Genomic DNA, 12,289 nt, shown 5'->3' on the forward strand with positions numbered 1-12,289 from the left:
TGATTTACGCTACGACAGAGCTATTTTTAGATAACACAAGGAAATTGCGCTAAAATTGTCACTAGACTTTTTTTAATTACTTGTTTATTTTTAATGAACTTTTTAAAGGATTGTTTGAAAGATTCGGTTTATAGTGATGTTCAAAAGTTTTATTATACAGTGTTGTTCAAATGATGTATTCTAGAACTTTGTTCCAGGATTTGTCCTTATGTGTTGTTCGAATGATGTAGTCTAGAACTTTGTTCCAGTATTTATTGTAGAGCGTTAATCGAATAAAAAGTTTATAAAATTCGTTCCCGAATTTGTTCTAAAGCGTTGTTTCAAAGATTCGTTGAGAAATAAACACAAAAGATCAACTCCGGAGACCAGTGCTACAAACGTTGTTTAGTTTTTTGTAGTACGGTGTTCTTTAAAGCTAATTAATTAAAAGAGTATTAATCTTTTAGAAAATAAATGAAACGCACTCTACAAAACCGGTGAATTGGTGTTATTCTGTAGTACACGCAATTAGTTATTTCTTCTCGTCTAGGATGCAACAATTAATTGACAGCCCACGTGATCAAGTTTAAACTTATTTATTATCAACACTGTAAAACTGACGTTTGCTTGCAGAGAACGGTGGTCTGTTTCATAGGGAGCGTTAATCCTCTCTGACTCGAGGCAAATCCTTACTAAAGTCTACTTAACAGGCTTCACGCTGTACACTATTGGGCCTAATAGCTTTAAAAGTGCTCTCCTAAAGACGGTAATAACTTCGTTTTGGAGATTTGGGGTAATTGGTTTAGAAACCCGTCTCAATATCGTAGCTTTTAGCTCAAGAATGGCTTTATTTTAGAGGAAATGTGTGCAGGCCGCTACCACTATTTTTATGTCTTTATTCTCAATATAATAGTGCTTGGCATGGTTTAGTATAATATAGTCTAATTCAGTTAATAACCTACCTGTCCCTATATTGACCAATAAGAAGCAAATTAACAACCTACCGGCCACTCCAGTGACCAATGACTAGACAAGTTAACAACCTACCGGCCACTACATTGACCAATGACTAGACAAGTTAACAACCTACCAGCCACTACATTGACCAATGACTAGACAAGTTAACAACCTACCAGCCACTACATTGACCAATGACTAGACACGTTAACAACCTACCTGCCCCCCTCATATCGTCCTGGCATTATGATTGGTCTGTTGTCAACATATGGGACCACTAAAGGCTGTACGATAGAACCAAAGGCCGCTGAAATAAAAAAAAAAATATTACAAATTACCAGGTATTTCTATTAGGGTGGGGGTGGGAGGGTGTAGCTAGAATGTTACACTTGATAGCAATCTTTAACGAATGTTATGTATTAGTCATGCAAGCTTACGTAGTAGTGTTATAATATGAGCATTGATGTAATCATGGAGTAGAGCTACACCATTACATGTAAGTGTATGTATTCATGTAGTTGGGCTACACCATTACATGTAAGTGTATGTATTCATGTAGTTGGGCTACACCATTACATGTAAGTGTATGTATTCATGGAGTAGGGCTACACCATAACATGTTACTGTATGTAGTGGGCTATACATGTAAGTGTATGTATTCATGTAGTTGTGCTATACCATAACATGTAAGTGTATGTATTCATGTAATTGGGCTATGATGACATATAACTGTATGTATTCATGTAGTTGGGCTACACCATTTGTGGTAAGTGTATGTATTCATGTAGTTGGGCTACACCATAACATGTAACTGTATGTATTCATGTAGTGGGCTATACATGTAAGTGTATGTATTCATGTAGTTGTGCTATACCATAACATGTAAGTGTATGTATTCATGTAATTGGGCTATGATGACATATAACTGTATGTATTCATGTAGTTGGGCTACACCATGTAAGTGGATGTAATCACGACTAGCTTACACGGACGGTCCAGGTCCCTTGTGGCGTAGAAATTGTAAGCGTTGTCCACAGAGTCGTTGATCTTCAGGTTCCCTGCTGTCGCCTCAGTGCTGAAACAATGGGCAGATTTATAGCATAATGGGCAGATTTATAACACAATGGGCAGATTTATAACACAATGGGCAGATTTATAACACAATGGGCAGATTTATAACACAATGGGCAGATTTATAACACAATGGGCAGATTTATAACACAATGGGCAGATTTATAGCACAATGGGCAGATTTATAGCATCATATTAAATATGTAGATGTCTGTTACATTTGACGTTTAAATGACATTCAGACTAACAGGACTTAAATCGTAGAGATCAGTGACATTTGACATTTAAATGACATTCACAAACTGACAGGACTTAAATCTATAGAGGTCAGTTATATTTGACATTTAAATGACATTCACACTACACTGGATGACCCAGCCTTTCAAGACATAATTAAAATACATATACATTACATCTAAATCAAATGTAAAATGATATCATGCGTACTGTTAGACAAATTAAATTTCTTTAAAAAGCTAAAACAATAAATAAATAAATTTATTTTAAAATTGCTTTAGTAATCAAATCTCAATTCACTGCTAGATAATGGACAATTGGAGGATTTATATATAAGGACTAGTTAGTGCAGGAGGTCAAAGGTTGGGATAGGGATTAGAGAGTACATGCGGTCAAAGGTTGGGATAATGATTAGAACGTTACTTTGAAAATGGCGAATTAAATCACACATTAAAAGAAAGTTGGTTTGAAAATAATTGATTGAAAAACAATGAAATAAGTTAATAAAACCGTTTAATTAAGCAAAGCTGTGCAGAAAAAAAAGAGTCGTTTTGTTTTGTGTGTGTGGGTCGTCATGCTAGCTAGGTTGTGGTCTATGTGACGTCAGGCTAGTTCATTGTCTGTGTGACGTCAGGCTAGTTCATTGTTTGTGTGACGTCAAGCTAGTTCATTGTTTGTGTGACGTCAGGCTAGTTCATTGTCTGTGTGACGTCTAACTGGTTCTTTGTCTGTGTGACGTCAGGTTAGTTTATTGTCTGTGTGACGTCAGGCTAGTTGATTGTCTGTGTGACGTCAGGCGAGTTCATTGTCTGTGTGACGTCTAACTGGTTCTTTGTCTGTGTGACGTCAGGCTAGTTGATTGTCTGTGTGACGTCAGGCGAGTTCATTGTCTGTGTGACGTCAGGCTAGTTGATTGTCTGTGTGACGTCAGGCTAGTTGATTGTCTGTGTGACGTCAGGCTAGTTGATTGTCTGTGTGACGTCAGACTAGCTAGGTTGTGGTCTATGTGACGTCAGGCTAGTTAATTGTCTGTGTGACGTCATGCTAGTTCTTTGTCTGTGTGACGTCAGGCTAGTTCATTGTTTGTGTGACGTCTCACTGGTTTATTGTTGGTGTGACATCTAACTAGTTTATTGTTGGTGTGACATCTAACTAGTTTATTGTTGGTGTGAAGTCTGACTAGTTTATTGTTGGTGTGAAGTCTGACTAGTTTATTGTTGGTGTGACATCTGAATAGTTTATTGTTGGTGTGACATCTGAATAGTTTATTGTTGGTGTGACATCTGAATAGTTTATTGTTGGTGTGACATCTAACTAGTTTATTGTTGGTGTGACATCTGAATAGTTTATTGTTGGTGTGACATCTGACTAGTTTATTGTTGGTGTGAAGTCTGACTAGTTTATTGTTGGTGTGAAGTCTGACTAGTTTATTGTTGGTGTGACATCTGAATAGTTTATTGTTGGTGTGAAGTCTGACTAGTTTATTGTTGGTGTGACATCTGACTAGTTTATTGTTGGTGTGACATCTGAATAGTTTATTGTTGGTGTGACATCTGAATAGTTTATTGTTGGTGTGACATCTGAATAGTTTATTGTTGGTGTGAAGTCCGACTAGTTTATTGTTGGTGTGAAGTCTGAATAGTTTATTGTTGGTGTGACATCTGAATAGTTTATTGTTGGTGTGAAGTCTGACTAGTTTATTGTTGGTGTGACATCTGACTAGTTTATTGTTGGTGTGAAGTCTGAATAGTTTATTGTTGGTGTGAAGTCTGAATAGTTTATTGTTGGTGTGAAGTTTGACTAGTTTATTGTTGGTGTGACGTCTGACTGGTTTATTGTTGGTGTGAAGTCTAATGACATTGGGTAGTTACGCTATTACATATGTTGCGTATGCCTAGTTAAGCTGTTATGGTAGTTAGAGCTTGCGATCATTAGCACTCAAACAAAAACAGTACACACTTTCTTTAACAGACAATTATGGAGCCATCTTTGTTTTTTCTTCAGTTTTTCTCTTGCGAATTTTTAAATTTATGCAGCAGAGTATAATTGTTTTCGAACATTAGATTTTATAATTATTTTTCCCCAGCATCAAATCTTTGTAAACATGTTTTTTTTAGTTAGTTCATAAACCACAAACAAGTCCGGCGATTGACAGCCGCGTGGAGCATACGTCACTTCCGCGTTTTCTAGTTAAAGCGACAAACCACCATATACAGTATACTGCTGCTATCTCATTGCATTCACGGTAACGCTACGAACAGCTTTGTATATTCGTCTTTTATGTAAGGGTCATTAAATGCTGTTTGTGAGTCAAGAGGATTGTGATAAGGGATTAGACTTTAAGTTAGAAACGACTGGGAACATACACGAAGTCCATTCCATAAGGAGCTATCATGACGTCTATTACCGAGCGAAGAAACACCAGAGATAGAACTACTGGAAGAATGGCAAGGAATACTTATGAAGCCTTTGGCACTAGGCCTAACGTATTATATCTTTGACTCAAGAAAAATCATCCTGAAGTTCAAAAGATATGGAGCAGTTGTAATTCCTGTCTTTGTTGTTCAACCTCGTCGTGTAACATGTATTCACGTCGTTATATCTCAGCCTGATTGATGATGCCGTAATGATTTCTGGTTAGCGGAAAAACAAAAGGGTCGCTCCATTTGTGACATAACGTCGATGGCGGTCATTAACAGCTGGGTGGCACAAGACTGAACTAATGAGCAGGGGAGCTGGAGGTGGGGTGGGGGGGGGGGGGTTGTCTATACAGGTCAGCATTGAAGTAGGATATCACACATGTAGGTCTTTAGGTTGTAACATACTTGTAACCTAGTTACAGTTCAAGTGTTCTATGACGTAAAGACAAGCTGTTTCAACGCTATACAATCGGGGAGGAGGGGGGGGGATTGGTAAGGTTTCTTACGCAAAAAGATAATACATTTACGCGTTTTATTCACGTATACAATGTGCATTTACATATATAAATGACAGCGTAAAAACATTTAAAAAAAAAATTAGAATTATTTTGAAACAGAAGAAAATTTATTTTTTAGATGACCATTGATTAGAGTTGTTGTTGGTAGTACTGTGATTTAGAACTGATGAAGGTGTTAATTGAAAAAAAGATAACTATCGTTTCCTACAAGACTTTAAAAAAAAGAACTATGACTGCCTACAAGATACAATGCTTGAGAGTGAGCAGCTTAAAATATGAACTTTGAACTCACAGAGGGTGGTGCATGAGCCCGGCGGATGAATCTAAATGTAGCTGCCAGGTCCGGAGGTGGATGGGCTCCACATCGACCACCTCACGGGGGGACCGACCCAGCCCCAGGGGGGGTTCTACCTCCCTCTGGTTAAAGGTTCCATCTTGTGGGACCCTAGCAGGATTAAAAGGGTTAAGAGAATTTTCTTCTATGTAATATTTGCTTAGGTTTGTTTGGTTTTCATTCTTTTAATTCAACGAAAATGATGATTATAGCACTCGGAGGAACGCAAATAACAGCGCTATTCTTCAAGCGTAAAGCGGTACACCAAACACAATTAACCTATAAAATATTACAAGTGTTATTTGAACAATGAATCTCTGATTGTTTTAATTAGAAAACCTTGCGCTGTTAACATTAATGAGCAGAACAATTAGCGACGGAGATGAGTCTCCCGTATAAAAGTTGTGTTCATGTTTTCCCAAACTCTGGGTTGCTGGGCGCGAAAGGTCTGCATGTAGCAACAAACAGAGACTGAACACAGCTAGTTGTGTAAACACCAGAGCTAAACGTGTATGCAGACTATTCTGTGCAACCAGCCGTGTTGTTCGTGCAAGACAAAAGGTGCATTTCGTTAGATACAAGTGCAGGGATTAGTGAGAGGCGACACCCTGAGTTAATTCTATTTACACTTTGTTGTAGCAGTTTAAAACTTCTTTGTTTTTTTTAAAAACACTTATCACGAGTTAACTAAGTCGTTACACGATGGCATACTTGGCTAATTAATGCAACACATGATATTAATTAAATTCAATCATGGATCAAAAGCTCTATGAAGAGTTGTATTCAATACTCATATATAATCTTTTCACAGAGTTTTATTGAATACTTTGACGTCTAATTTAGCCTGTGAGAAATATGCAGCACATGTTGATAATTTATTTATTTGTGGTTAGATTATTTGAATGACTGAAAAATGATGGGGACAAGGATACAATGTAAATGTTGAAAAATTTGCGCAGTTAACATATAGGCTTACTCGAATATTGGTGGTGTGGATAAAAAGATTCACAGAACAAACGTGTGGATTTTGAATTACATTAGCTTCAATACAATATGCGCCAGTCCAACCACATCTGCCAACCACACATCCACATATCACCCATCACAATATCCACCTACCAGAAATCCATCCACCCCACACAACATCCACACATCACAACATCCACCCACCACAACAACCAACCACGGGAACAGGGCATTTCCCCCCTGTCAATTACCCCCCGGATATTTCCCCCCCGACATTACCCCCCAGAGTAATTACCCCCCTGTCAATTACCCCCCTGTCAATTACCCCCCGCCCAGTAGGACATTACCCCCCCCCCCCCCCCGGACAGGGTTAGAGTTAGGGTTAGGGTTAGGGTTAGGGTTAGGGCTAGGGTTAGGGTTAGGTTTAGGGCTAGGGCTAGGGTTAGGGCTAGGGTTAGGGTTAGGGTTAGGTTTTAGGGTTAGGGCTAGGTTTAGGGTTAGGGTTAGGTTTTAGGGCTAGGGTTAGGGTTAGGGTTAGGTTTTAGGGTTAGGGTTAGGGTTAGGGTTAGGGTTAGGGTTAGGGCTAGGTTTAGGGCTAGGGATAGGGTTAGGGTTAGGATTAGGGTTAGGGTTAGAGCTAGTTTTAGGGTTAGGGTTGTGTCTAGCTTTGGTTTTGGTTTTGTGTGAAGTTTTAGGCTAAGGTGGATGCTTAGGTTTTGGTCTTTTTCTTAAGGTTTGGATTAAAGTAGTATATAGGTATAAAATTCTAGTTAGAGTTAGGATTTTAACTTGAGAGGGGGGGGGGGTAATTCCCCGGGGGGGGGGTAATTGACAGGGGGGTAATTGACAGGGGGGTAATTGCTCCGGGGGGTAAATACGGATGGGAAATGTCCGGGGGGGGGGAAATATCCAGGGGGGTAATGTCCTGTAGCCCCAACCACACACCCACCCACCACACACCCACCACACATACACCCACCACACACCCACCACACATCCACCCATGACTTACTTGCCGTACAGAAACAGGGTGTGGTATGGTTGAATGACTTACTTGCCGTACAGAAACAGGGTGTGGTATGGTTCAATGACTTACTTGCCGTACAGAAACAGGGTGTGGTATGGTTCAATGACTTACTTGCCGTACAGAAACAGGGTGTGGTATGGTTCAATGACTTACTTGCCGTACAGAAACAGGGTGTGGTATGGTTCAATGACTTACTTGCCGTACAGAAACAGGGTGTGGTATGGTTCAATGACTTACTTGCCGTACAGAAACAGGGTGTGGTATGGTTGAATGACTTACTTGCCGTACAGAAACAGGGTGTGGTATGGTTCAATGACTTACTTGCCGTACAGAAACAGGGTGTGGTATGGTTGAATGACTTACTTGCCGTACAGAAACAGGGTGTGGTATGGTTTAACCTTGGAGTCACGACCACTCCTCTCTGACATGAAGCCCGCCCCGCCCAGGGGCTTGAGCCTGTCGGGACGTTTCTCTGGATCCAGCCATCCCGAGGCATTGACGTTCATGCCCTGGTACTTCTCCCTGGACAGGGCAGAGAAAAAACATTGAAAAACTGGGCATAACACGGTGTACATAGGGAAACAAGGATCACATTGGCTTGCAACACGACATGACTACAAGTTCCAGAATGAGCACTTTACAGAGGGCAGTTGGAAGAAAGAAGTTATAGGGGCTTATAACATAGTAGATTAGGGATATGGTACGGCGTGGTCGGTGGCAGCTCACGTCTGCTAACCCAAAAGTTTCAAGTTCAGATCTCAAGCACAAATCTGTGAGTCCACTCAGCTGAAATAAGTACACGACTGTCTGTAGAACGTTCCTGAGTCAGCTCAGCTCAGATGGGTACCTGCCTGTATGTAAAACGTCCCTGAGTCCACCCAGCTCTGATGGGTACCTGATTGTCTGTAGGACGTACCTGAGCCCACCCAGCTCTGAAAGGTACCTGACTGTCCGTAGGACGTACCTGAGTTTACTCAGTTCTGATTGGTACCTGAATCACGTTAGGGAAACATGGGCTGTACATCGTGCTGACAACACTACCCCGTCATATGCCAAGGTCATTTTAAAAAGTTGAACTCTACTTCATCCGCCTTATGTGTCTTGGGCACGAACGGGAAAGGAAAAAAAAACGTTAGGGATATTGTTCGAACAATCTATGGTGAGAAATTAGAATTCTTTTGGTTAGAGAGCTTCGTGGTATGAGAGAAAATTAAATTAAATTCTAAGCTAAAAATGTTAAAATTGTTGTGGGGAATGAGACAAAAATTAAATTGAAATTTTAAGCTAAGATTGAATGAATTGGCGAACAATTAGACATAAAAATAAACTGATTAAAGAAATTGACAAACATGAATCAGGAAGTTGACAAGGACATGTTGCGGCATTACCTGTACGGAGATTGTTTACGTGTGAGTTAAAATGTAAACAATTAAAAGTTTGTTGCGTCATGTTGTTGTTTACCACATTAATTTAGTTTTGTTTTTATGCTAGGTGTTAGGCTCCAACAGGACAAGATCAACTCGTAAAGTTCTCAAATACTGTTATATGTATTATAGACATATCGTGTCCTTTTCTTCACAGGGGCAAATCTTGCTGGTTGTGGTCCTATTTACAGTGTTGTCCTTTATGCTTTTTGTGATTGTACATACAATTGTGGACCTTTATGCTTTTTGTGATTGTACATACAATTGTGGTTCTTTATGCTGTTTGTGGTCCTACATAAAGTTTGTGGTCCTACATAAAGTTCGTGGTCCTACATAATTTTGTGGTCCTACATAATTTTGTGGTCCTACAAAAAGTTTGTGGTCCTACATACATTTTGTGGTCCTACATAAAGTTTGTGGTGCTAAATAAAGTTCGTGGTCTGCATGTTGTCTGTGGTGCAACATACATTTTGTGGTCCTAGATAAACTTTGTGGTCCTACATAAAGTTTGTGGTCCTACATACATTTTGTGGTCCTACATAAAGTTTGTGGTTCTATATAAGGTTTGTGGTCTGCACAACGTCTGTGGTCTGTCTGTGGTCTACCTGCCCACTATGATCCTACCAGATGTTTACACCGAGTCAAGTATTACCTGAGTTTGGCCCGAGTCAAGTATTACCTGAGTTTGGCCCGAGTCAAGTATTACCTGAGTTTGGCTGCTTCATTCTCTCGCATCTGAAGCTCCAGGTCCTTGGCGTAGGCATGTTGGCGTCTTTTCTTGGCGCTGTTGGTATGCTCCTCACCTGCTCCGTAGAGTAGAAATGGTAGGGGACATTAGCTTTCACAGGGGACATTGGTCAGGGGACATTGGTCAGGGGACATTGGTCAGGGGACATTGGTCAGGGGACATTGGTCAGGGGACATTGGTCAGGGGACATTGGTCAGGGGACATTGGTCAGGGGACATTGGTCAGGGGACATTGGTCAGGGGACATTGGTCAGGGGACATTGGTCAGGGGACATTGGTCAGGGGACATTGGTCAGGGGACATTGGTCAGGGGACATTGGTCAGGGGACATTGGTCAGGGGACATTGGTCAGGGGACATTGGTCAGGGGATATTGGTCAGAGGACATTGGTCAGGGGACATTGGTCAGAGGACATTGGTCAGGGGACATTGGTCAGGGGATATTGGTCAGAGGACATTAGCTTCCACAGGGGACATTGGTCAGGGGACATTGGTCAGGGGATATTGGTTTTAACAAGGACATTCTTTTGAAAGGGGTCATTAGATTTTACAGGTGGGATGATTTGCTCAAGTAGTTTAAAGCTGCTATTATATAAAGTATTTTAAAACAGAAATAGCATTAAATAAAAGTAAGTTAAAATGGTTATTATTTAAAGTAGATCAAAAATGTAGATCAAAAGATGGCTCTCGCTCCAAATCCATCGCTAGACAGTTATATTATCAACGCCCCGGGACTGATTGAAACAGTGAGAAAATATATCTATTTTTAAATCTGAATGATCAGCTATATTCGCTTTACATTTTAGACAAAGGAAAGACATTATCTTTTAATTTGACAATTAATTAATTTTTAATTACAGTTTTTCACCAAGCGTGAAATCTCAGCCATTAATTAATTAATTAACAAACCTAATTCTCGAGGCCAATTTTAATTTAAAATCGCAGACGCACATTCTTACTAGTAATTAACGCTTTTAGCAAATCGAAGCTATATCTACATACTTTAGAAATAATTAATGCAAAGAGAAAACTCAGAAAATATAAACGGCTGTTACATTCCCACACAAGCCATCAGACGTCTAACTGTCCAGTGTCTGGCTACCAGACGTCTAACTGTCTAGTGTCTGGCTACCAGACGTCTAACCGTCCAGTCTCTGGCTACCAGACGTCTGTCTAGTCTCTGGTTACTAGACGTCTAACTGTCCAGTGTCTGGCTACCAGACGTCTAACTGTCCAGTGTCTGGCTATCAGACGTCTAACTGTCCAGTCTCTGGCTATCAGACGTCTAACCGTCCAGTGTCTGGCTATCAGACGTCTAACCGTCCAGTCTCTGGCTACCAGACGTCTAACTGTCCAGTCTCTGGCTACCAGACGTCTAACCGTCCAGTGTCTGGCCATCTGACGTCTAACCGTCCAGTGTCTGGCCATCTGACGTCTAACCGTCCTGTGTCTGGCTACCAGACGTCTAACCGTCCAGTGTCTGGCTACCAGACGTCTAACCGTCCATTGTCTGGCCATCTGACGTCTAACCGTCCTGTGTCTGGCTACCAGACGTCCGTCTAACCGTCCAGTGTCTGGCTACCAGACGTCTAACTGTCCAGTGTCTGGCTATCAGACGTCTAACTGTCCAGTGTCTGGCTACCAGACGTCTAACTGTCCAGTGTCTGGCTACTAGACGTCTAACTGTCCAGTGTCTGGCTACCAGACGTCTAACCGTCCAGTGTCTGGCCATCTGACGTCTAACCGTCCAGTGTCTGGCCATCTGACGTCTAACCGTCCTGTGTCTGGCTACCAGACGTCCGTCTAACCGTCCAGTGTCTGGCTACCAGACGTCTAACTGTCCAGTGTCTGGCTATCAGACGTCTAACTGTCCAGTGTCTGGCTACCAGACGTCTAACCGTCCAGTGTCTGGCCATCTGACGTCTAACCGTCCAGTGTCTGGCCATCTGACGTCTAACCGTCCTGTGTCTGGCCATCTGACGTCTAACCGCCCAGTGTCTGGCTACCAGACGTCTAACTGTCCAGTGTCTGGCTACCAGACGTCTAACTGTCAAGTGTCTGGCCATCTGACGTCTAACGGTCCAGTGTCTGGCTACCAGACGTCTAACAGTCCAGTGTCTGGCTACCAGACGTCTAATTGTCCAGTGTCTGGCTACCAGACGTCTAACCGTCCAGTGTCTGGCTACCAGACGTCTAACCGTCAAGTGTCTGGCCATCTGACTTCTAACCGCCCAGTGTCTGGCTACCAGACGTCTAACCGTCCAGTGTCTGGCCATCAGACGTCTAACCGTCCAGTGTCTGGCCATCAGACGTCTAACTGTCCAGTCTCTGGCTACCAGACGTCTAATTGTCCAGTGTCTGGTTACCAGACGTCTAACTGTCCAGTGTCTGGCTACCAGACGTCTAACCGTCCAGTCTCTGGCTACCAGACGTCTAACCGTCCAGTGTCTGGTTACCAGACTCTAACCGTCAAGTGTCTGGCCATCTGACGTCTAACCGTCCAGTCTCTGGCTATCAGACGTCTTATCATAAATAGAAAAAAAAACTGCTTAAAAATTGGATTTGAACTCCGGTCACGTGGTATGTTTCTATTTTTGTCACATCAGACAT

The 12,289-nt window shown here is 41.6% G+C and overlaps 1 protein-coding gene across 3 annotated transcripts in view; it reads right to left on the reverse strand.

Annotated features, from left to right (window-relative positions):
• Nucleotides 1–12,289, reverse strand: part of LOC131950715 (golgin subfamily A member 6-like protein 7) — a 61,994-nt gene that overhangs the window by 24,275 nt on the left and 25,430 nt on the right. For 2 of the 3 annotated variants that reach the window (XM_059312942.1, XM_059312941.1), the window contains 5 exons: nt 9,640–9,736; nt 7,873–8,031; nt 5,475–5,627; nt 1,923–2,011; nt 1,156–1,243 (listed from right to left, as the gene is read on the reverse strand). In XM_059312942.1, coding sequence (XP_059168925.1) covers nt 1,156–1,243; nt 1,923–2,011; nt 5,475–5,627; nt 7,873–8,031; nt 9,640–9,736 — 586 coding nt within the window. The remainder of the gene's footprint in view (nt 1–1,155; nt 1,244–1,922; nt 2,012–5,474; nt 5,628–7,872; nt 8,032–9,639; nt 9,737–12,289) is intronic. The other variant, XM_059312943.1, reaches the window with a different exon arrangement.

Source organism: Physella acuta, unplaced genomic scaffold (genome assembly GCF_028476545.2).
Source record: "Physella acuta isolate Inbredline_101_S28 unplaced genomic scaffold, ASM2847654v3 ptg000777l, whole genome shotgun sequence".
Classification (NCBI taxonomy): Eukaryota; Metazoa; Mollusca; class Gastropoda; family Physidae; genus Physella; species Physella acuta.